We start from the raw sequence: 26500 nt of genomic DNA, 5'->3' as shown, positions 1-26500 counted from the left end.
CCTTTTCCGAGGGGTTAGTGTTGAGGGGTTGGGTAGACGTACGTGAGCTGAAGAGAGATAGAGCGAGTATAGTTAGAAAGAGGGAGGGAGTTTCGGAAGGAAGAGGTTACCGGGGCGATCCGCTTGGTCGAGGCGTCTCGTCGTGTTCTCTCTCTCTCTCTCTCTCTCTCTCTCTCTTTCTCTCTCTCTCTCTCTCTTCCTCCCTCTTTCTCTAAAACTTTCCTTCCCTTCGTATATTAGTACGTGTATGTATGTGTGTATGTGTGCTTTATGTATATGTGTGTTGCGTCACGGCGAGGAAGTCGATGACCCACCTTTACCTCTTCCTCTTCTTCCTCTTCTTCCTTCTACTCGTCATCTTCCTCTTCTCCTCCTCGTCCCTTTTAGTCATCTTTCTCCTCTCTCTTTCTCTCTCTTTCTCTCTCTCTCTCTCGCTCTCATCTTCTCTCATAGCGGTCTCTCTCTTTCTCTCTCTTTCTCTATGTCTCTATCTCTCTTTCTCTTCCTCTCGTTTCTGCCGGCTCGCAATGCGGCACGGAGTGCATCGAAGAACGTGCGCGTTCGTCGTGGAAAATACGAGATGCTCTGTCTCTTTGCTCTCACCGTGTTCTCCTATTACGTGCTCCTCCTGCGTATATGTGTGTGCATTTATATACACGGCGTTCTCTCTATCTCTGTCTCTCTCTCTCTCTCTCTCTCTCTCTTATATCTATATAGCAACAACGAACGTGCAATATCAAGCGGCGCGAATTAAATGACGTTCACGAATTTCCTTTCGTTTTTACAAATTCGCTTTACATTTTAAAACTGTTTAGATAAGTTCGTTGTTCGTGGATATCTCCAACAAATATATAAAGTTTTTAACATAAATGAATGAACGATTTTTCAAAATAGTTTTCCGATCACGCCGGCTAAGGAAAGAATTGTGAAAGTTTTTCTCGTATAATTATGGTGGGATTACTCAAAAAGATAAAACTTTCGAAGAGAGGGAAGATATGAAAGTTCCTCGTCTCCTGGATTTGCAAGGTTAATTCGGTGTATAAATTTCGTTTGTATTTCACATTGCAATATCGTCAATCTTAACGACGAGGTCCCTGACCTTCCGCGATCTACGATCGTCTCATGGAATTCCGAGACACTTGGAAAGTGCGTAGCGTCCACGAATATTTAACATTCCATGAGTTTAAGGCCAATGAACTCTTGAAGTGACCCTTTCGAGCTAAGCTTCGCGTCTGTGTCAACGCGTGACCTAGTTTGGTCGAACGTCTCTCTACGACTTCTCTCGCGAACGTGTGCGTCTCTATTCGTAACTCTCTGTCTATGTATGTATGTATACATGTATGCATCTATATACATATGTATCTATCTGTCTATCTATCTATCTATCTATCTATCTATCTATCTATCTATCTATCTACTATCTATCTACTATCTATCTCTCTATGTATGTATGTATTCGTGTTGGGTGTGTGCATCCGTATACGTTTGTTCAAGAGTACAACTCGATTACTGCGTCGTGCTTCGCATCCAGATAAACTTTCGCGTACTCTCCGCTTCCATCGTTCTTTTTGTTTTTTTTTTCCTTTTTTCTATTTCTTTTTTGTTGTTGCTATTCTTCCTTTCTTCTCTCTTATTTTTTTTCTTTCTCGAAAAGAGTCATGGAAGGTGATAAAAATTGTTCTCTATTTCGAAGAGGAACAGGAATCTCATTTCTCTCCTCGGTTTATACGATAAAAGAGGACGGAAATCGTCCTTTCAGATATTAAGCCCTGCTCTTATCAACTTTTTCTTTTTCTTCGTTGTACCTACGTACATATGTACCTACGTACCTACGTACATATGTATGTGTATATATATATTGTACATATGTATATACACTACATATTACCAGCCGAGCCGACAACGTTAGAACTACCAGTACGTATCTTCGTACGCGAGCTTGGAAACTCCGAGGGAAGGTTAAAAGTTCCGAATATAAGCGGAGACGCCACGGAGGCGTACGACCTTCGCTCGACTATCGATTAATCGCCGGGGCAAGCTCAATGCCAAACCAAAAGCAATCTACTAATCTAGCCGCAGTATATTGCACGATCAATCTCGAACGGGCGTCGACGTTAGCCGCCATTTATTCATTTTTCTATCTTTCTTTCTTTCTCTTCTTCTTCTCTCTCTCTCTCTCTCTCTCTCTCTCTTTCTCTCTATTTCACTCTATTTTTCTTTCTTTTTCTCTATCTCTTTTTATCCCACCGAGAAAACCGGAATGAAGTACTACACACTTTTTCTACGAATCGAGATATCAGGAGTTACGCGTCAATCAACGAAGATTATCAATGAAAGATCGGCGTTATATATCGGTGGAAATTTACAGGCGTTGTGATCTACTTCCGATGATATTCAGTGAAAACAAGAGAGAAAGAGAGAGAGGGGAATGTTCTTATGAAATTCAAATGAGGTTGTTTGTAATAACGAGATTCGACAGATATTCTTTTAAAGCGAAGCTTTAGAATGATCGTATTGTAACTATTGAACATGAAAGAGAAAAATAAAAAAAAAGAAAAAAAGGAGAGAAAAAGGAAGGAATAATCAATCGTAGAAGTCATATTTGATAAAACGATCGAAATTATTAAAAATCTTTCGACGGACGAATCGTATCGATTCGCGAATTTCTCGAAACAACGACGTTTTCATTTACTTTTCTCTCTCTCTCTCTCTCTTTATTTTTTTTTTTTTTATTATTACAAAGCGTTATGCAGGTGCGACCATTCTGGATATTGCGGATAATACATCATTCGGTTGACCCAATTTCGGGAACACCGAGTCTCCAAGTGGCGGTGGTGGTTCACGGGACAAATGGGATATAGACGCGGACGAGCGGAATAGATAATCTCGGATCGTATAGTATACCTATCTAGGTGTATATTCGTGTGTACGTGCGTGATATATCTGTATATGAGTCTATCTCCAAACGATACACAAAAGCAGTCGTCGACGGATTGCGGAAAAAGTCGCCGGAACTTCGCAGGAAGTTGAACGTTTCAGTCGCTCACGTTGCACCTGGCAAAGTGGATATCGATCGTAATCACTTTTCCAATTAACTGTCCTCGTTAATTGTGTATTACGTAAAGCGGACTATAGAATTATTTTCGCGAACAATTTATAAACACCCGATTTAACGGGAAATCGTTAGTGTTGAGAGAGAAAGAGAGAGAGAGAGAGAGAGAGTGTGTGTGTGTGTGTGTGTGTGTGTGTGTGTGTGTGTGTGTGTGTGTGTGTGAGAGAGAGGGAAGGATGGAAAGAAAAAAGAAGAAACGTGAGTAAAATGGCCGCGTACGTACATACGTATGTATGTACGTATGTATGTATGGGATATTTTCGGCTCGAACAGAATATTCTTGGCTAGATTGATTTTTCGCCCTCTCCTCTCTCTCTTTCTCTGTTTCTCTTTGTCTCTCCCTCTTTCTCCTCCTCTCTCAATCTCTGTATGTCTGTCTCTCTCTTTCTCTCTCTACTCCTCGTGGGAGTAACACAGTTGTGCGAAATGTAGTTAAACATCGAGTTTCCATCCTCGACTAGCAGGTGGAGACCGTCAAAACACACTTTGAGAAGCTTGCGAGTTACTCGCGAACCGTTCCAGAACTTCTCACTATCTCTCTCTCTCTCTCTCTCTCTCTCCCTCTCTTTCTCTCTGTCTTTGTCTGTCTTTCTTTCTACGAGTATTCTTCTTTTGCACCGAAAGAATCTTCTACGTGATTCTCTATTTTTTCTCCCATCTCTTTCTCTCTCTTTCTTTTTCTCTTACACACACCCTTCTTCGGAGATATAATCGATGTAAGAAAAATCGTCTTTGGACGTTAAGAAAAATCGCGAGAAAAACATCGTGCCGTGAAAGATGTCGACATGTTCGAGATAAGCTTCGGAGATTTAGCGACGTCTTTCCGTGGTATTCTTTACGCAAGGTGATTTCATATCGGAAGAATATGTGTCTGTGTGTGTGTGTGTGAGCAAAAGAGAAAGAGAGAGAAGGAAGGCAAACTGGGTCGTCGCCGGCGGCGGGCGGCACATGTCGATTCGCGGTCTTTTTTTTCTCCTCTTTTCTTTCTTTACCTTTACTCCAACCCCTACCCTTACCCCCACGTGTCTCACAACCTCCATTACCAACACTACTACTACCACCAGCAGTACTATCTATCACCACCAGTACCAACACCACCACCACTAACCACCTCACCCTCTCTTCGGCCCTTACCACTCCAGCTCGTTGTCTCTTTGACACAAAGACTCGCGTCGACCGTATGACATTATGCATTCTTTTTTATCCTCTTACCAAACGGAAGAGCTTCCGTTCAACGAATCGTTGTTGTACCTACTCTACATAAAAAATATGTACACGTATATTATATACGTACTTACACTATATGGGTACGCTACGAGATGTGTGTTCTACGTAAAAAACACGAGCTTTTTCTTTTTCTAATTCTCCTTCTTCTCTTCTTTTTCTTTCTTTTTTTCTTTTTTCCTCTTTTCTTTCTTTGATTTTTTATTTTCGAACTCGCTGCTCTCGTAAACTAGAGAATATACGCTTAAGATACGCGCCTCTCTTTTTCTATTCTTTTTTCTCTTTTTTTCTGTCTTTGTCTTTTTTTTCCTCGATATTGTTATTACGATATTTATTGTGCCGCGATATCTTTATGCCAGCGAATGAGTGCTCTCTCGGGAAGACGACTCGGAAATTATAATTGGACAACCACACGAAACGCACTCGCCTCTCTCGTAAGGCCTCGAAACTTGCCGTTTCACCGGATGTATCGAACGATGTTAGAGACAGAGACTAATTTTCGAGAGTAGTCTTGTTCCGAGAGTAACATCGTTAATGTACACAGATACATACATAGGCACCTCGCTCTCTCTCGCTCTCTCTCTCTCTCTCTCTCTCTCTCTCTTCCTCTGATACATGCACGCACACTAACAAACACACACACATGCGTGCATACACCTACTACGTGCACTCGCTCATATCTTCTGTCTTCGTTGAATTGAAATGAAACTTAAAATCAAAGAACACGATGCAACTGTGTATGAACTTGTAGAAAGAAATGAAAGATACAAAAAGAAAGGCAAGACAAGAGAAAACGAGACAAGATACAGACAAAGACTATTTTGGTTAGCTTTTATATCGCTAAGGTCTTCGAAAGGAAGGAAGAAAGGAAAAGGAAAAGGAAAAGGAAGGTGGTCCAACCAGATCGAGTCGAACGGCCGAAACAGGTGCGCGAGACCGGCGTGTTCTCTTCGTGGCGTGTGCCGACTAAGTATACTGCCTTAATAACGCGCGCGGACCATCCGTATGGACGAGCAGCACGCACACATTAACATAAAGACAGGCTGTATGGACGATGGTATCGATCAATAGCCGGCTACGTAACTAGTTATCGACGGAACACCATGAAATTTTCGTTCCTTTTTTCTCCTCTCAGACACTAGGGACGTGCGTCGATTATAAAGCAGAGAGAAAGAGGAAAAAGAGAAAGAGAGTATCGAGATTTTTTTATCCAGAGATAAAAAAGAAGGACACACAGAGAAAGAGAGACAGAGAGAGAGAGAGAGAGAGAGAGATTGGTAGAAGACAATATCGCTATTTGTGTGTATGCTTTGCTTTATCAAATATAATTCCATTATATTCAGAAACACAAGAGATATTATTATGATGTAGATACGTTCTTTGATAATTAATCGACAAAATAAATGGATATTTTAACGCTTTGTCGTTGAAACGACATTTGCTGAAACAAAACGAGCTGCTCCGATAATTTCATTTCAATTTATGTTGAATTATTAAACTGTATCGTTGAATTACTGAATAAATACTGAATAAATACTGAATATAATATAATCACTATACCATCTGGATTACTAAACGTTAACAAACAAAGAGCAATATTCAATAATTGTTAATTATTTGTAAATATTTTCCGTTTACCGCAAAATGAGAGAGAAAGAGAAAGAGAGAGAGAGAGAGAGAGAGAGAGAGAGAGAGAGAGAAAGAGAGAGAAAGATGTATATATTTCTCAATGACTTTGAATCCAAATTGTTAACTTCATCAGCGACTAGAGTTTCGCGAGGCTCCGTTACTACGATCGAGAGGAGAATAAGAATAAGAATAAGAATAAGAATAAGAATAAGAATAAGAATAAGAATAAGAAAAAGAAGAAGAAATAAAGAAGAAGAAGAAGAAGAAGAAGAATAAGAAGCATACGTACGCGAGCGGTAGCGTAATGGCGGGGTAAAAGAGAGATGGATAGAAAGAAAGGTGATGTTGGTGGTGGGGGTAAGGCCCAACGGCCGAGTCCCGAGCCCGGTGTAGTATATGGAGTGGGGCACGACAAAGGCACGGGTAACGCAGGTGAAACGACCGACCGTCTGTTCCGCAGGCTGCGTTCGCACGGGCCCCTCGTTGTTGCGTCGTCGTCGTCCTCGTCCTCGTCCTCGTCCTCGTCGTCCTCATCGTCGTTGTCGTTGTCGTTGTCGTTGTCGTTGTCGTTGTCGTTGTCATTGTCGTCGTCGCGTGGTAGTCGTTGTGGTCGTCGTGGTCGTCGAACGGAGTCGAACGAACGACGTTGTATTAGCTGGCGTTAGCAGCTCGCAACGGAAAAGCGAACGATGGTCCGCCACCGTCACTGCCGGCTGCTTCTGGTACGATAAAGGAGAGGGAAGGAGGGCCCATCGCCGTTCTCGGGCCTCAGTCAAGCGAAGCACGTCACCGTGTGCGTTTCAAGAGAGAGAGTCTCTCGCTCCTCTTTCCATCGTTCTCGCGTTGCGTTTACTTCCGCCGGAAGTCAGCAGAAATTTGATCACGAAATTCCGTCGTTTCTTTTGTTTTTGTGTTATACTTTTTTCTTTTCTCTCTTTTTTTTTTTTTCTTTTTTTTTCTCTCCTATGGTAGTAATAAGTATTTCGAGAGAAATAAGATAGAGAAGTCTGAAGTCGGGGAACACGGATTTATATATATATAAGAGAATTTGTTCTCTATCGACGCCATCTCTTTCTTCTCTCTTTACTCGTGCGAGTTACGTGTTTGTGTTTGTGTTTGTGTCTGTCGTTCGTTCGTCTCGTTTCGTCCGCGTGTGTGTACGTATATGTGTGCTTGCAAGAGTGACATGAAGAGTCAACGCAACTATACCAAGCCGCACGATAAGTCATGTTGAGCAGGTTCGAGCTGCTTCAAGGGGCTGTCAGCTACCTTCTGTTATCAGGTGCGCGAGATCGATGCTCGCTCCGTTCACGTTGTGCTTCCTTCTTCGAGAACGTGCGAGCTTGTAGGTTGATATCGAGATAGTCCCGTGAATGTACATACCTACATGCATAGGATAATCATAGTGTATACGTAGATAATAATAACGAGCGTTTATCGACGCTTCATCGTTGTCTCGTTAAGCTCTACTATCTTCAATGATTATTATTATAATCGTCGGTAAACGAAGAAATAGTCTTTCGCTAATAATTCTCTTTCTTTGTTTCTCTGTCTCCTTCTCTATCTTTCTCTCTCGTTCCCCTTCTTTCTTTCTCAAACGATCGATACGTCGATTATGGCAAATCGTAATTTCGAATATTCGAGCTAACAATATATATATATATATATATATATATATATATATATATACATACACGATTATATATATACGCGTATGTATGTATATATGTATCTACTGTATTTCGTAAATTGAACGATCTCAAAGACGATGGGGCATCAAAAGCAGTCATTGGATGACGTAGCGACTATCGAACAATGCCACCGCGGTATTCGCATAAATAGGTCACCAAGACGATACGATCTCAAGAATCGTAAACTCTATTGACGCGACGTTACGATGCTTCATCGACGTTTTTACGTCTTCTCTGTAGTAGAACCAGCACCAGCAGCAGCAGCAGCAGCAGCAATGGCAGCATTCCTACGAGAGCATTTATCCGCGAGCACGAGATCCTTCTGTTCCTTTATCTTTCATTAGACTCTTCCAAAGTAAATGGACAGGCCTGTTAGCTCGACCAAGCTAGAGTTAAATACTTTCGATATTTTACTTTATTTATTCTCCCTTCGATGAAATAATTAAACGTGATTACGTATAAACGAGAGAAATCCATTTTATAATAGTTTCATTAATCGTCCGAGATAAATTAAAAAATTTATTCCCCTCTGCCTTTATCGAACGACGTAGAATTTGTTTAGATATTCTCCCAGTGTGTAATCGATTAGACGAAAGTGGCGGGAAAAGTTTTCCTTCCGTACAGTAGGTAGTAATGGTGGTGACGGCGGTAGGAGGGGACCCTTCTGTAATCCCATTCGACGGCTGTTCCGGTACACCCCTCGTTTTCAGTTCTCTTTCTTTCTTTTTCCCTCTTTTTCTCTTTCTTTCTTTTTTCTTTTTTCAGAATATACTATATACGCCGTATGCGTGTTTTCGCGTACTCCACATACATACATATACACACACACGCACACACACATATATATATATATGAAGTTTATTGTTTACACCCAAGACGAACCGTTTGCATTTTCTTTCTCTTTCTTCTCTCTCTCTCTTTCTTTACATTCATCTTCCTTTCTCTTTCTTCACCCATCTCTTCCTCACTACCATTACACACTTCCGTTCGATCGTAAAAGTAACGATAGAGAATTATCTGTTCGAAGGTCTTTGTACCGAAAGAAGCCACTATACCTTCATCGTGTCTTTTCTAACTTTTTTTTTTTTTTTATACGTCAAGGTCGAAACGTCCCTTTGAAAAGGGCGATAGACTCGGACGATGGAGTACCCTCAGTTAAATTGTGTCTATTCTCTCGAAATTCCTAGTATACTGTCAGAATACCAATGTAGAATATCGCTCATTCAACTCGAATCGGATAATTTCGATACTACGATTATTGACAAATTTATGGAACATGTCGAAGGACGTATATCGATCAAACAGATTTACGATGGTAGTAAGGCTCTATTTTTTATCTTTTTCTCTCTCTTTCTCTCTCTCTCTCTCTCTCTCTCTCTCAGAGAGAGAAAGAAAAAGAGAGAGAGGGAGGGTGATGTAGAGTCTCCTGTTTCCACTTCGTATAATCAGACACTAATTATTTCCACGGATCGCTAATTGTGCTGTTCTCTCTTTGTTTCAGAACGGGACAGACACTCCAACAATAGATTATCTGCGTAAGTATACACATAATACATAACATAAAATTTTCTTTTTCTTTTCTCTTTTTTTTTTTTTTTTTTACTTTTTTCTTTTTCTTTTTCTTTTTTTGATCTTCTTTTTTCTTTCAGTCCTTGTTTGCTCTTTTCATTGATTTACATTCATAAAAATGTATATTTTACATTGTACATTTTTTATGTAAATTTTTATGTATACATAACGTGTCTTTGGCTTATCTAACTCCGATAACTTAGTCGACGACTTGGTTTTTGTATGTTGACGTAAAAGTGAATTTTCGTCGAGTCCGCGTCACGATTCGATCGCAACGTTCAAAAATGTGTATATCCGTCTCTCTCTCTTTCTCTTCTTCTCGTTTAACGACGAATTTACGATCGTCCGACGGGATATCCTGTCATATTTCATTCTCAGTTCGAGCGAAAACCGATTAACATCACCGTGTGCCTGGGCGGTATCTCGAACGTGTGTGTCACTTTATGAATTATTCGCGACGGTCGATCTTTTCTAATTCCATCTTTCTCGCGAATTTGCAGACATCGTTAGAAAGTAAAAGTGTGAATGAAAACTTGATGATTTTCTTTTTTCTCTTCCTTTGCTTCGATCATCGGCGAGGCGCGAAAAGTGAAGTAATTATTAATAATCGACTTTGAATCTTTACCTATGTAATTATTAGATTCACTAAAAAAAAAAAAAAAAAATCTTTTAAAACATTGCAAAAGTGTATTATAAATTATCATTAACGACAAATAATAATTTTAATATAATTAAAAGCGACGATAATAGATCGGCGTTCCAGTTTGAATGCCCCACCTTTTATATAATGATTTTCTGTTAGACGAGTATCCTCTTTTTATTTCTCTCTACTTTGTTAATATTTAATCGTTGGAATACCTATCCTTAATACTTCTTTTTTTTCTTCTTTAAATTACATAGAATTCGATCTTTTCTCTGTCTTTCTTTAACCTTATATAATTTACATTGTCGAATACTATTTATAAACATTTGTCGTACCGCTTGAATCATATTTCCTGAATGAAGGGAGTTTCTTCGTTGAGACACGAAGTATGTATGTAACGTTAATTGGGACGCGTTTAATATCGTTCCTCTTTTCATCACCTTTCCCCTCGTATCACGTTTAACAGAGTTTTCGGTTTCGACCCCTCACTAACTGACTCTAATAATCACGGTACACGCCCTCGAACCAAAAAGTGGGTCATACCGTTTATCGACGAAGGTTTACGGTCATTGTATAAACTCGTTCTGCAATAAGAGACGATATGTCTCTTTCTTATTATTCTCTAAGCGAAATAAATTATTCAGAGAGAGAGAGAGAGAGAGAGAGAGAGAGAGAGAGAGAAAGAGAGAGAGAGAAAAAGAGAAAGAATGTATATGTATGTGCACGTGCACGTGTTTAAATTCTATATCTAAATTGTTAGATATTATCACACGAAGAGAAAGAGAGAGAGAAAAAATAAAATATACTGTACAATATAAAATCAAGTCCATTAGACGTACAAATTAAGTGTAAGAGGAGAAAAAAGAAATAAAAAAAAAATTAGTATGATGTAGTATAAAGTAGAAAGAGAGAGAGAAAGGAACTCGCTAATTATTATCGAGTAAGCAGCACGCGACCTTGTTCGATTCCGATAACGTGGATACATATATGCATATACACATACATATGTGTGTATATATATATATATATATATATATATATATACGTATATGTACATATACACACATGTATACGCATACATGGGTCAAATTGCCTTAAGCTTAATGATAAGGTGTTTCGGTTTCGCCGATTTGTCCGCCACAAGTCACGATAAAACGATGAGAATCTCTCTCAGTTTCTTTTTATTTTTATTTCCTCTCTCTCTCTCTCTCTCTCTCTCTCTCTCCCTACCTCTCTCTCTCTCTCTCTTTTCCTCTTTTTCGCATTTATTTATCGCGGAGGCGTTATCATTAGTCGACTACTGTTCAACGAAGCACTTTGTGCACGACGATAGAAGGTTGAGTAGGATTAATTATTGCGCAATTTTTGCCACTCTTATCTACTATTTTATTTTTATATTTTCTTTTTTTTTTCTTTTTTCCTGTTAGTTAACGACGTTACGATCGAGTTAGAACCGAACGATTTAGAATTTTGAACGAAGTTCTATCGATGTATTTCGATTACCGAATCGAGCGAAACTTTCGTGTCTAATTAATTTTCATGAAATTGAATTTTCCTTTCTCGAGAAAGGAGAAAGAGGAGAGAGAATAGAAAATGGGACACAACCGTTAGATTCTCTCTCGTATGTAATAAGTCTCATCGTGTAAAATTAGTCTGAATTATATACTATCAATTCCTGACCTCTTCAACATGATACTCGAGTAATGGAATATATATATATATATATATATTCTTCTATTCGTTACTCAAATACTCGATAAAATTAGTTGAAGTATATACGTACAAATAAAAATAAAGGACCGACGATCGTCACGTATAATAATCATAGGAATTAATTTTTATAACTTCGATATTTTTTTTTAAATATTTTTTCAAACCGCGTGCGCGTATACGATCGTTGTTTCTATTTTCTTTTCCTTTTTTTTTTTTTTTTTTGTAACTCGCTCGAAACCGATATATTTATCTCGTTTTAAATATATTTCCGATAGCTTTATCGTATGAAATTCGAGGTTAAAGAAATAAATCGAATTTCTTTTAAATAATCATATCTTCTCGCTGTCTCTCTTCCTCTCTTTTTCTCTCTATCTATCTCTCACTTTCTCTCTATGTAACACATTTCTGATCCATTTATTTCGTTTCGTTTCTCTCAGTACGTATTCGAATCTCCACGATGTTAATCAAGTCGTTAACCAACCACCGATATCATAGACCATTTCTCTTGCTCTCTCACTCTCTCTTCCTCTCTCTCTCTCTCTCTCCCTCTCTCTCCCTCCCGTACGTAATGCCGTTTACTCGCTCTTAACCCGTTTTTCACTTGGGTTTAACAGAACCGACCTACATCGACGTACCAGTGATTAGTGGAGTCTCGTTACGCGTTCTCATCCGAAGTTTCATTCCACAGGCATTTTTCATTTTTGCAAAGATATATATTTTTATATTCGATGACAAACGTTCTCTCTCTCTCTCTCTCTTCTTTTGCACCTTTTTTTTCAACCATATCATTTATTTCATTTTTCGACTTATTTATATATCGGTAACATAGCGAGATAATTTCGATCTCCATTGGATAATTTTAATTACTGTTCCAGCCGGTGGCTATCGTATTTTCTCCTCTCTTTCTCTCTCTTTCTCTTTCTTTCGTTTTCTATCTATTTTTCGACGAAACTACATATGGCACGGTGGAAAAGCATTGCCTGCAAAAGCAATAAACGATCGTAAACGATTTGCCGTACGTACATATCTATGAATAGTCGAGAGTGCACGATCCGAGGCGTTTTCGTTACGGATATTGCCAGTTCGTGATTGGTCCAGAGTCCGTCTTTTTTAACATCGTTGCGTGACGGTAAGACACACACACACACACACACATATACATATACAAACAAATACAAACACATACGTATACAATCGCACATGTATAGTGTATCGATACTAAGAAGAATGAAAGAGGAGGAGGGATTTAGACGTACGATTCGAAGTCGTATCTATTTTGGCACATCCTCGTCGTTCTCTTCGTGGCGGACTAAATTAAGTGTCGCGTCAACGGGCCAATGAAATCCAGCATCTTACATTAAGAAAACGAAACGTTGATCGTCGACGATAAAGCACGAAGGAAAAAAGAACAAGGAGCAAATCGATTTTCGTCGTTTTATCAAAATTCTTCTATCCCTTTTGTCTCTCTCTTTTTCTTTTCTTTTCTCTTTCTATCTCTCCTATACGTGATACCTCATAAATCCATTAAATTATTCGCAATAATCGTTTTCTTTCTTTTTTCTTCTTTTACGATCGTGATATAAAATTTGTTAATTAGATACTCGCACCAGTCATGTAAAAACTTCTCTCGTAACGCTATTTTTATCTTCTTATTTCTCTCTTTTTCCCCGAAATGAACATGTGCAAAAGAGAGAAAGAGAGACAAACAGACGAACAGACAGACAGACAGAAAAAGAGAGAGAGAGTGAGAGAGAGAGAGAGAGAGAGAGATTATGTCGTTTTCATCAAAGAGTACAATCATCCTTCCTTCCTTTGACTCGGTCCCGTCTGTTTCGTGTTGTTTTTATTCACAGTCCGTTTGTACGCTCAAATCCTGATGTTTTTGCAACAAAGAAGAATAAGAACTCTATTCGCGTTTTAACGATTAAGTTTCGCGTATTTTCAGCCATGATTATCGCCGATGAGAATTACATTCGTACGTAATTAATGCCAGCGTGAATAAAATTCGAAAGGAGCATCGAGGTAGATGAAATCTATCTTCTTCCTCGTCTTTTTTTCTTCTTTTTTTCTTTCGTCACACGCTTACCGACTTTTACCCTTCTTTACCCTTTCAACGATTTCCTTCCTCTCGTCTCGCTGCTTCTCTTTCCACGCCCCTTTCACTCCCTTTCTCAACGATGAAACAGCTACTTTTCAACCGATACCCTCCCACAGTGGCTAGATATCTAATTATAAAACAAGCGTGAGTCGAACGAGAGACATCTAAAGAGACAAAAAGACAAAATGAGAGAAAAAAGAAAGAGAGAGAGAGAGAGAGAGAAAGAAGAAGAAAAAGAAATTTACTAACGAGCTTAGAAAGTTGAAAGGAAAATTGTATATCAATCATATTAGAAATAATAATCTACAACTGAATGAATGAATGTATGAATGAGTGAGTGAGTGAGTGAGTGAGTGAGTGAGTGAATGAATTAATTAATTAATGAATGAATATAAAAAGACAGATTTTCAATCGTGTGCATAAAAAAGATTTGTGATCGAAAGAAAAAGAGAAAAAAAAAGATTATCTATTCTAAATGGCTATGTAACGTACGGACGTACATGATTTTCTTCTTTTCTTTTTTATCTTTCTTTTTTTCATTTTTTTTTATTTTTTTATTTTTTATTTTGTTCTCACGAGATAAAGAGAAATAGGAAGAGAACCTTTCGTAAGAGTAAGGTGTAATCGTCGATAATCGCCTTGTTGTTATACGAATTCATAAAAATTCCATACGGTTATCTCTTCATGGATTTAGTGACAACGATAGCTCGTTTCTTCCTGCCGGTTCTGTTTCCAGCCGTTTTCACCCTTTCTACGCACCGGTATGCATGCAAAATTGTTCTCCCCCTCTTTCCCATCCTTCTCTCTCTCTCTCTCTCTCTCTCTCTCTCTCTCTCTCTCTGTCCCTCTCTCCTTCTCTTTCTCTCGACACGGGTAGAAGTGAAATTATTACGAACGTTCGTAGCTGCGGCGCTTCCTCACACCAACGCAAAACTCTTCACTATGTTTCTCTACGTACTTACGTCTCTGTGTATTTGTATGTATTTATGTACGTGTGGGTGTGCGCGCGCTTCGTCGTAGTCGTAGTCGTAGTCGTCGTCGTCGTCGTCGTCGTCGTCGTCGTCTACCTTCGTATCATTCCATCGAGACTGCACATTTTCATGCGTACGAGCTTCTGCACAGATGGCGAATAAAGCAGAATGGAGGAAAACGAGTAGAGAAATAAGGGATAGATGAAATGTAAAACGTCAAAGAGTGGATAAAAAATTTGTGAATGGTAGATAATAGTGTGGAGCAAAAATAAAACTAAACAAAAGAGAATTGAATTAAACGAATAATGAAATAAAAAAATACGATAGATAGATAGGTAGATAGGTAGATAAATAGATAGATAGATGAATAGAAGAATAAACATACAACAAGAGATGAAAACGGAGGGAGGAGGAGGAAAGCTAATACCTACATAGCAACAAAGTTTGATAGTTATTCGGTAGACTGTCTAGTAGAATTTTGCATCTTCCATCCCTCTTTCTCTCCCGCCATTTACTCATTCCTCTTCCGTCATCAAACCCTTTTACCTTTGGACCCCCCTTGGTCTCCACCTCTTTCTCTTTTCCCCTCTCTCTCTCCTCCTCCTCCTCCTCCACCTTACCATATTCTCCTTCATATCTCTCTTTAATGACTAAGAGAACTTGCTTTCGTCCGTTAAATAGAAAGAGACCGAGAAAGTGAAGAAACTTTTGCCCTTTTACTAGGTACAAATAGTTTAATCCTTAAGCCAACTGTTAAGCAAGTAGTTCAGAATTTCGTTGATTTTTAGAGGAAGGAAAAGAAGAAAAGAAAGTGAAAAAGAAGGAAGAATGTATTTAATTATTAATAATTCTCAGTTCGATTTTCTCGATGTCTATATATATATATATATATTATATCAATGTCGAATACGATCGCATGATATAATCGAGTCGGTTTTGACGCTCGATTGACTTTTAATTTTTCTTCTCGATCGTTCGTTAACTCGTTTGTTAATTCGTTCGTTTCATTAACGTAACGTAGTAAAATTTATGAGAGCTCACTCATAGTTTCTACTTTTAACGCGATTCGTTATCTTTTTTCTTCTCTCTCTCTCTCTCTCTCTCTCTCTCTCTCTCTCTTTCGTTCTCTTTTTCTCTCTCGTTTCCTCCGGGGAAATAGCGCGTCTTCTTTTTACGGACTGAACAAAAAAACACGAGAGAGGACCGAGGGGTCGCCTCGAAGCAGAAGGGCCTCGAACGTGCTCGATGAAATGGAGTTTCGAGCGGAAATGGATTCGACGATGGAGCTCTCTCTATTACTGCGCTGATATCGAAGCTTGCTCCTTTTTTTCTATATTTCCCTTCTTTCTCTCTTTCTCTTTCTGTCTCTCTCCCTCTCTCTCTTCGTACGTCGTTAAACCCTATCATTTTTAATCTCCGTCCTGGGAACTCTTTTTCTCATTTTTGAAAAGTCGATTGTTTTCAACAATCTTGACTGGTGGATTTCTACTGGACAGTAACGAAAATCGGTTAGCACGTGCCACGATTAGGTGTATAAAGTATCTACGTAAAGAAAGAGAGAAAGAGAGAGATATAGAGGGACAAGGTATACATAGGTGTAAATGAGTTATAACACATGGAATACGAGATAGTTCGGTCAGACACATTGCGAATAGAGACGGGTCGGTTTTCACAAAATTCTCTCCCTCTTTTTTCTCTCTCTCTCTCTCTCTCTCTCTCTTGATTCAAGAGCTTAATATCTCTATTTCTCTCTCTTTCATTCTAGATTCATTCAGTCCTCTTGATCTTTTTTTCACACTCGATCGCCGAAGGAGGACCCTTCTCATCTTTCCCCGGTACAAAATTTTCGTAGCTGCCGTGTTAACTTCTTTCTTTTTTCCTTCCCCTTACCCTTCTTTTTTTCATGTTACAAAGAAAGAAAATTAATGGACCCATCGGCAATATACCGATAAACCGTTGTAACACGTAACACATAGATGTATATATATATATATATATATGAAGTATAATATATGTAGGTATGCGTGTGCGTGACACCTCTCGTTACGTACTCGTAGAAACGCAACGACGTTCTTGCTACAATAAGAATTATACCTGCGTCCCTTGCTTTCCACGGCGGAGAGAACTTGCACATACATTTTCATGGGGCTTGTTTATTTGATGCGTCGCTACGAGCTTCTAACGCGTTACCAACTCGCGCGGACCTCCTCGCTTTCGAGGAGGGTTCCGTTGTGAGGTAAAGTGGAGGATCACGCGAGGGCAAGGTGGAATGAAAAGACGAGAGATAAAGAGAAAGAGAGTGTGTGTATGTGTGTATGTGTAAGAGAGAGAGAGTAAGAGAGAAAGAAAAAGAGAAGGAGAGAGAGAGAGAGAGAGAGAGAGAGAGAGAGAGAGAGAACTCGCAAACAGGTTCTCTCTTCCTTCCTCTAGGATGACGAAGTGAGTTATACCTTTGCGGTGACAGAGGGAAACAGATTCGACTTCGAGATTAGAGAGTACCGTTTTTCTGGAAATTACCGTGAATAACTCTTGCGTGACAGAAGTCTTTTACTATTCTTAGCAAGTCGTCTCTTTCTCTCCTCTCGATAACACGAGTACGAGGAACCAACAGTTATCATTCCTTAGTGAGAAGAGTCTTCGAATTTTTTCAAATCACAAGATGATTATATTTCTATCATTAATTAGATTTCTCTTTCTGTCTCTCTTTCTCTATATATACCTATGTATGTATGTATGTACGTACGTATGTATTTGTTTTTGTATTAACGATATCTACAGAATACGATTTCTGACGAGAGAAACGCGCTCTCGTATCCACCATCCAAAACGTTCCCACGGATACTCGGCGAGTATTTCTAGCGTTCCGGAGAAGCGATCGTTAAACTCCGTCCTGTGGCTCGAGAGGATCGATTTAGCGGATTCACGGCGATCGGCGTAGCCACTCCAAGGTTCTATAGCCTAGTCGACTCGCCTTTTGCTTCCGTGCGATCTAGAATTAGATTGTCTGACCAGTTACTATGATCCTTTCGACTTTAAACATACACATGGACATAGACGAACATGTGTTCATTGCAAATACAGTTGGTTGCTTCCTGGAAAAGAGTAAGAATCTATTCGTTAGAAAAAAAGAAGAAAAAGAAAAAAAGAACGCGATATAGATAGTTACTTTTAATCTCTCGCGGATTAAGAAGTGATACTTTTGGGTTTTCTCTTTTTTGTTTCTTTCATTCTTTTTTTCCGTTTGTTTCCTTTCGTCATTTTTATTTTTTGTTTATTATTTTTTTTTTATCTCATCATTATTTCGTGGAACAAAGAATATTGAAACGTCGGTAGAATGGTGGAGTAGGAGTAGGAGTAGAAGGAGGACGGGAGGGGGAGGAGGAGGAGGATCTGTTAGAAGGGCGAAGCTAGGCAGGACTCACAAGCACACGCTCGGTCACATCCACTCGAGGACGCAGGACAGAGCGTTTAGGGTCGATGGCCTCACACGGTTTATCTCCGTGTTCGGTGCTCTACGTATATTTCGTCTCTCTCTCTCTCTCTCTCTCTCTCTCTTCCTCTTCTACCTTTCTATATCCTCTCTAACTTTCTACACGTCTCTCTCTCTCTCTCTCTTTCTCTTTCTCTTTCTCTCACACGCATCTACTCGCTCGGCATACTTCGTACTCGCGATACGTTTTCCAACGCGATCAAGGGTGAAAGGAACCATCCCAATTATTTCTTTTTTTATCTTTTCCAACTCTTTGAACTCTTTCTGTTCGAAGTCCATTCGACGTTTATTTTTATCTCGTCTCATCGTGTATCGTTGATCCCGCTAGAGAAGTAGGAATGTGTTGTCTTCTCTCTTTGAAGGTGCCAACTCTCGAGATTTCTCACACATTCGAGAGGAGTCGTTTAGTCGAAAGACTAACGTGTATAGGGTGGTAATAGAGAGAGAGAGAGAGAGAGAAAGGAGGGAAGAAACATCGATGGTGCTATGAGAAGAGACAAAGTAGTTGAGGAGAATGCGTAAAACAGGCACTTAAGGAAACAATGAACGATCGACTAGCTCGAGTCTCTCTTTCTTTCTTTCTTTCTTTCTTTCTTTCTTTCTTTCTTTCTTTCTTTCTTTCTTTTTCTCGTCGTTGTGTTCGTGCCGTATTTGATCGTGTCTACAGCAGCGTCATCGTTTTAACGTGCCTCCAGCCTTCGATTTTTCCGATCAAATATAGTACCCTTTACAATATCTCTTTTCTCTCTTTTTCTCTTTCCCATCTTTCTTCTTCTCGTTTGAACGAAAGATCGATCGACGAATAGAAATGTTGTATGATAGATACGTACGACCTTTAAATTAATTTAATTCTAATTTATTTAATTCCTTTTTTTTCTTTTTCACTTTACAGAGATTTGGAAAGGGATCTAAGCTTATCCGAAGACAGCGAGGATGAAACAACAAAGGTAAATGATCGATAAGTTATATTTACGATCTTATTTTGCTCCCTAAATCGTTGCATGAATCAAACGAGAAAGTAAGGGGAAAAGAAAACTAGCACGGATTTGTTGAAATCGATGTACAACAGGTAGTAGTAATAATAACCGTAGTAGTAGCTTCCCGTGTTTCAAAAAATCGCGCTAGAATTTTAGTTTCCTTTCTCCTTTCTCATCGTCATATTTCTCTTTCGCGATTCACTTCTACCATTTTGTCGCTTCCCCAAGAATACTTCCGCAGGTTGGTACCGCCTGCTTTCAATCGATGATAGAGTGAGTTACGTTCATCTTATTTCTCCTTAAATTCGAATCACGATTATACTAATGTCTATTTTCGTTCAAGTAATAACATTCGATTAATTTGTTTTTACAGAACCCGTTACCTAGACCGATTAGAAATAACAGAAGTCCACACGTGTCTGTTAGGTAAGTTATGCGTTATTTGTTATATAAATATATCACTTTCAAATATGACTAAACAAAGGGATTCACTGTTGAGTTTTATAAACGTATTATAACTCATATCTCCATTGTGTAATAAAATAATTATTGTAATGACGAATCCTAAATAGTTTTATAACACAAAATTGTAAACGAGTTTCGCCAATAGCAATTTTGTAAACATCGGTGAGTCTCGATGACGATGAACGAGTTAAGTGTTAATAATTCAAACATTGATTCAAAACATCGTGAACATTTAGATTATTCTTCTTACAGTTTACCAACTCCATTAATGTCAACCATGGTTCCGGGATCTGCGTCGATACCACCAATGTCTCCCATGCCGATATCACCGATGGGATCGCTATCACCCACGAGGCCTTTAAGTTTACCTCGACCATCTCCACCGTTAAAACAATTAACTCCAGAGAAAGTTACTTCGCCAGCTTTGGTTAGTCCATTGCGACCTAAAGATTCACCAAATACGTCGACTCATCATCGACCACCGAGTCCTCCTGGTCAAGCCCCACAAAGTTCCGGAAGCGCGAGTTCTAGCTCGGACTCTGGTTCAGATTCCGGGAGTGATAGCAGTGACGATTCGGACGATGAGAACGTTCAACCGATCGCAAAGGGACCTTCAACGCCACCTTCTGTCTCTCCTGGAGTCGAGGAACCACCACCCGAGGTAGAAGAATCCAAACCAAGATGGAACTTGAGTTCCTTTTTTAATAAGTCTTCCGTGCCATCGGGTGATCAAAATTCAGAAACGAAGACTATGACTCAGGTATCGTAACTATTTCGATCTTAATCTCGCGAGACTTTCTGTTTTGGACGAAGAATTTGTCCGAAGATCGTTCGGTTGATTCCAAGTTGCGTGATCTTTGAACACGATCCATTTAGTCTTTGAACTCCGTCGACGCATTGGCACGATTACTTGGAAACTTTGAATTAAACGGAAAGTCTCGAGTCGAGTTTCTCTTATCAGTAGAATAATCATTTTGATTCGATCCTCTTTGATAATTTTCCGACGAAATTAGATATCCCGAAAAGGATGATTTTCTCGACTCGAATTTTTTCCTTTCATTTTCCAGGATGAGATTAGACCGGAAGGTACACCGGGAGGATCATCGGAATTAAGAGTACATAGGGAAAAGGCTCACGACTGGCATCTAGACGATGCCTTAAAAAGAACACATAATCCGACGATGATGAGTTTATTAAGTGACAGTAGTCATCATTCTGATGCAGAGAAAAGTCAAGCTGTTGAAGAGAATAATTCAGAAATAGAGAAACCAAAAGTAACGGATACAAGGAAACGTGGTCGTCCGAGAAAATCGACGAAAAGTCCAAAGCGCGATCGTAGAACATCGGAGGAAAATAGCAAAAGTTCTAAATCCCGTAGTCGAACAAGACCGATCAGTAAAAAAAAGAGATCGATTTCGAAAGCGATCGTGCCGACTAGCGATGATGCGAGCGACGTAAGGTCGCAGGATGCATCGTCTGACTCGGATAGCGACAAACAAGCAGCGACGTCGGTTACACCAGCCATCGAAGATATGACTGAAAAGAGAAGATTAAGATTGAGTATATCATCGAGCGAGGACGAATTTCCATTGGGGAATGGAAAGAACAACAGCGGGTCCGAGGGCGAGGCAGGTCGTTGGAGAAGAGCATCTGTGAAGCAACGTAGCAAACTCGCGGACTCCCCCAAGAAGCAGGATAAAAAGAAGAGTCCAGCTAAGGCAAAACCGAGAAGGCCAAGATCGAGAGTTACTAACATGAATGGTTCCGACTCCGATAGCGAATCAGAAGTGGCCACGAGGAATCGCATTCAAGTTGCAAGGTAAGGATCTTTTTAAATCTGTCATATAACATTTTAATTTAGACTTTGGAAACTGAGTATAGTTTTTCTTTTTTTTCTTTTTTTCCCTTTCCCTTTTTTTTTTTCGTCATGTTTATTTAGTATTATTAGTTCGTTTTTAATAGAAATTTTCGTTTTAGACGTGTATTAAATGCTCAGTTGGTCGGGTCTATATTAAAGATAACACAATATTATTACGTTGGAATAATTTTATTTAAAGTTAATTATGTTGTCGTCTGTACAAACAAGTGTTCACATGTACAGAGTTCCACCTAGACCACGAATACCACCAACGAGAACAACTTCACCGGACAATTCCGATAGCGACAATAGTCCAACTCCGAAATTGCAAGAAGACGATGCCGGGAACGTCCAGGATAAGAAGAAGAGCGACACCTTGCGAAAGTTGTTTTCGATATCGAAAGGAGGTGCGAAAGGTGGTGGCAAGGGTGGAAAAGGTGGCAAGGGTGGTGGAAAGTGCGGTATATACGTTCAAGAATATACAGCCTCGGCCAATACACCGAACGGTAGTGAAAGTCCTTACAAAAGACCGCTATCGCAATCTTCGAACACTCAAACAATACCTCCGTTAACCTATACGAACGGTGTACCCAGTCTAATGTGCAAGATAGACCTTAGTAGGATACCCCATTTATCGCAAATGTCGAGAGGACAGGAACTCAGACAACGGACAGAACTTCCGGATACCAGGCCATCCTCCAGACAATCTTCGAGCATACACGCTCAAGTACCAAGACCACCTACTCCGGAGGAAGGCGAGATAATCGAGGCATCACCGGTTCAGCAACGTTCCTCCAACGGTAGGACTCATGGCGATAATAACGTAACGGACCAAAGTGAAAAGAAGGGTCGTTCGAACCACTCAAAAAATGACGCGCGATCGTCAGAATTAAAAAACTGCACTGCTAGTGGCATTCACAGTGCTGGTGGTAGTGCCGGTGCTGGTAGTAGTTCTAGTGCCACGACTAATGTGTCAAAGCGGAAACGTAATACTAGCTGCAGTTCGATTTCTAGTTTAAGTACTGTGTGTTCTACGGATTTGAAGTCGAAAGGCGGCAGTGCTGAGCACAAAGAAAAGAGAAGAAAAAGGAAGCACGCCAAATCCGAGACAACCACGTCTAGGCCCTCTTCGATTCAGGTGAGACCTTTACTCTAGATGACTTCAAATTTTCTGCATTGTGTCGTGATAAAATAAAATAAAAAAAATAATAATAATAAAATAAAATAAAAAAAAAAAAAAGAAAAGAAAGAAGGAAAAAGAAAAGAAAATAAATATCATTTTTTTTTCTTTCATCAATTCTATATTATCAATTAGCAAAATGACGTACAACCAACAAATCACGAGCGGGAAGAAAAAGCTGATACAAATTTGTTACCACCTCCACCCCCGCCACAACGTATCTACTACTCGTATTTCCATGCGCAAAACGAGGTTTTGGAAGACCAAGACAGGTAATTTTAATTATTGCTCTTACGAGAAGTATCATTTCTTTTTGTTTTTTTTTTTTCCTTTTTTATTTTTCTTCTTTTTCTTTTTTTTCTTTTTTTTTTTTTTTTTTTTTTGTCAAATCACTCTATCTCGTCTTTCTTCCCGTTAAAAATACCGTGTGCACGGAATACATTCGTGCTTAATGAGTAAAAACGTTCTATTTTACATCGTGCAGGGACCAGAATCAGTACCTGACAGAAGCAAAACGGCTGAAGCATAGCGCCGACGAGGAGTGCGAACTCACGGCTCAAGGTATGTTGTACTTGGAAGCTGTTTTGTACTTCCTATTAACTGGCAACGCCATGGAGTCTGACCCTCTTACGGAACGGGCGTCGTTCACGATGTACAGGGACACTTTAAGTCTTATAAAGTGAGTAGATCTTTAATTAACTACAAACTCCTACGAAAAGGAGCACTTGCTAATTAAAGCGATATCTACGATTTTCTCTATCTTCATTCCAGGTATATTTCATCAAAGTTCAAGAGCCAACAAAATAACTCTCCGGAGAGCAGTATAAATAACAAGTTGGCTGTCCTGAGGTGAGTACCATTCACTCGAGACTCTTTTACATTGGCCCACGGTAATCCGATGATTATTACGTGGTCGCGTGCACATACAAAATTGTATTAATGTCAAAATTGTTTTATTTTTAGCCTCTGGTGCCAGTCTCTTTTATACTTGAAAATGTTTAAAATGCTCAAACTCGAAGTGAAAGAATATCAGAAAATTCTTAACGAATACCATCAGAAGGTAAATAAATCCCTCGATGAACATTAAACTTTCATAATAATTATTTGGAAGAAGAAAGACATATTATATATTTGATTTTAGCCTGCTCAAGCAACACCAGTACAACCGGAAGGTCAAGGTACACCATCCTTGTCACCAACACCGTCTCCTGCCGGTTCCGTTGGTTCCGTTGGCAGCCAAAGTTCCGGTTATAGTAGCGGGGAGTTAGCTAATAGAGGAGTTGCTTCGGGTCAGGCCCAAGCAGCACCTTACGTTAGTGTTCCACTCCACGTCCATAATGCCATGGCAAAACAGAATTATTACTTTAGTTTGCTGTTAACCTGTCATGATCTTTGGGATCAAGCAAATGCATTGGTGACGGAAAAACATAAAGGTACGTCTGCAAATTCGAAATTCTATTATTATGTAATTATACTCGATTGATAACGTAATCAAAGAAAGGATCATCCTACAAGTAATCGTTCTGTTTTTTTTCTTTTTTATACCAATAGATTTTTTCATCGAGCTGGACGAAAAGATGGGACCTTTAACGCTGAAAAGCTCGCTGTGCGATCTTGTCCGTTATGTAAAAGCGGGTATAAAAAAGCTTCGAGCTCTCTGACCACAATGGCACAGCCCCCGGCCACCTACTCCCAACTACATTACCTCGCTTCCACAAAACATCGCAACGTATCCAACGATGTTCACGTGAATCCAACGTGACACATATACGTCCTGGAGAATCGTCGTTACATCAATACTGGAAAATTACTTGCAGCGAGGAGAAGAATAGGATCTACGTTTTTTAAAACGGGGTAGGAAGGGGGGTGGGGGGAATGATATGACAAAAAGAAATAATTGGTCACGGGGTGCGATAGAACGAACACGAAGGAGAGAACAAAAAGTGAAACAAAAAAAAAAAAAAGGAAAATAGAAAAAAAAGAGAGACACGAACGTGTTTAAAGAACGAAACAAAATCCTCGGCCCGCGATGACGATATAATGAAATCTTGACTGTCATCGTGCAAAAACGTTTTTCATCAAAGTCGCATCATGTCCTTGCAATAATCATCATTATTAATATATTAATAACAATGATCGCTGTAAAGAGATGATGCGAGTTTCATTTAAAAAAAAAAAAAAATAATAAAAAAAAAACACAAAAAAAAAACACAAAAAAAAAACAAAAAATGGTTTAGCAGGATGTTAGTCAATTTTTGCGAATCATTGGGGCTATAATAAAATATATCGATGATTCAAAAGTCGCGTGTTTGCCCAACTCTAGAAAAACGAGTTGTAACTTATATATATTTTTTCGAAATGTCCGCTTTTGTAAGTTAACGCATGTAGATACGAGAAAATGCGAAGGGGGAGTATGAAATTGGGAAGATTAATAATGGGAATAATAAATATAGGTAAACGTAAAGTGATTGGGAGATTATGATAGAAAAATAAAGAGGAAGTTCAATAAATGGAAGTTAATAGAAGTGCCACAGGAGCGCCCGTGTGTTCTCGCTTCACGGTGCGCAACAGCCGACGTTACCTGAAGCATGAGTCTCGTCTTATCGACGATTCGCGTGCGACGAAAAAAAAAAATAAAAAAAAATTAAATACACAATGATATACATATATACATATAGTTTATTACGCATATAAATATATAAATAATTATAAATACATATAAATATATACATATATATATACATATATATATATATATATATATATATATATATATAAACATATAAATATATTTAATGAGAGACGCGGAAAGATTACGTAAAGCACAGCTGATATCCGTGTGGCGGATTATTATATATATATATTAATATAAAAGAGAAGACGAATAAAACACGTGTCGCATATTCGTCGATCGGAATATGCGAGTTTATTATTAGACGGCAAAAGGGAGAAAAGCTAAAACAAAAGAATCGATATATGATCAAAGGCTGTAGTACTGTTGTATAGTGTGTATATATATATATATATATATATATATATATATATATATATACAATACACATTTATATATATATATACACACGCACTTGGAAGCGTGTAAAGAGAAACACAAGAAAACCGACAACACAAAAAAGGAACTAAAGAAAATGGACACACTTTGTAGATAGATGACGCGAGAGTAATTTAATACGCAACAAATAGTTATGAAAAAATAATGAGACAGCGCAAGCAGTACATATTGTTTATATTATTTAGAATTATTACGGGGAAAATAAGTAATTAGTGGTTAATAGAATAATGAAAAAAGAGTGTAGTGCATTCGTGTATACATAGTACGATGAGCAGCGAGCATAGGGGGGATGGGTGGGTGGGGGGGAAAAAAAAGGGGGGGGAGCGTATATTAACGCCGATCAAAGAGCCGTGTAAAGGAAGGGAAAACTTTATTTACGCGATATTGTATTGTAACTGAGAGAGATAGAAAGGCGTATCCGATAAGTAAGTTGTTCCATCTGTATATTTTTGTAAATAGATATATGTGAGTGCCGCCGCCTTGAGGGTGATCAGTCGTTGTTGAAACTTCGATAGATCAAAACGCCCTAATTTTTGCTACCACAGAACTTATCGAAAATCGGGTCCCTTCTGGTAATCAATAACACATGTATACAAACGTCTCGCATAACACGATATACACATATACACATACACATAAGCGCGCGCATACATATAAAAAAGAAAAGAAGTTCAGTAACTTTATCTCTCGGATTATTTATAATACTTAAATTCAGATGTCCTATTTTCTTTTCTTTTCTTTTTTTTTTTTTTTCTTTTCTTTTTTTCTCTTCTCTTCTCTTTCTTTGGTCCTCTTTCCCTCCGCCACTCT

At 38.9% G+C, this 26500-nt stretch overlaps 1 protein-coding gene across 9 annotated transcripts in view; it reads left to right on the top strand.

Moving 5' to 3' along the window:
* LOC122629691 (AF4/FMR2 family member 4) overlaps window positions 1-26500 on the top strand; it is a 153230-nt gene that overhangs the window by 125556 nt on the left and 1174 nt on the right. For 8 of the 9 annotated variants that reach the window (XM_043813412.1, XM_043813413.1, XM_043813411.1 and 5 more), the window contains 12 exons: window positions 9158-9191; window positions 19033-19087; window positions 19491-19543; window positions 19835-20342; window positions 20650-21401; window positions 21669-22578; window positions 22756-22892; window positions 23105-23299; window positions 23392-23469; window positions 23584-23680; window positions 23762-24053; window positions 24172-26500. The exon at window positions 24172-26500 is cut by the window's right edge and continues 1174 nt beyond it. In XM_043813412.1, the coding sequence (XP_043669347.1) occupies window positions 9158-9191; window positions 19033-19087; window positions 19491-19543; window positions 19835-20342; window positions 20650-21401; window positions 21669-22578; window positions 22756-22892; window positions 23105-23299; window positions 23392-23469; window positions 23584-23680; window positions 23762-24053; window positions 24172-24281 (3221 nt within the window). In that variant the 3' untranslated portion in view covers window positions 24282-26500. The remainder of the gene's footprint in view (window positions 1-9157; window positions 9192-19032; window positions 19088-19490; window positions 19544-19834; window positions 20343-20649; window positions 21402-21668; window positions 22579-22755; window positions 22893-23104; window positions 23300-23391; window positions 23470-23583; window positions 23681-23761; window positions 24054-24171) is intronic. The other variant, XM_043813415.1, reaches the window with a different exon arrangement.

The sequence above is a fragment of the Vespula pensylvanica genome, chromosome 5 (assembly GCF_014466175.1).
Source record: "Vespula pensylvanica isolate Volc-1 chromosome 5, ASM1446617v1, whole genome shotgun sequence".
Classification (NCBI taxonomy): Eukaryota; Metazoa; Arthropoda; class Insecta; order Hymenoptera; family Vespidae; genus Vespula; species Vespula pensylvanica.
Note: the sequence above shows the minus strand (reverse complement) of the source record. Positions and strands in the feature narration are given on the sequence as shown.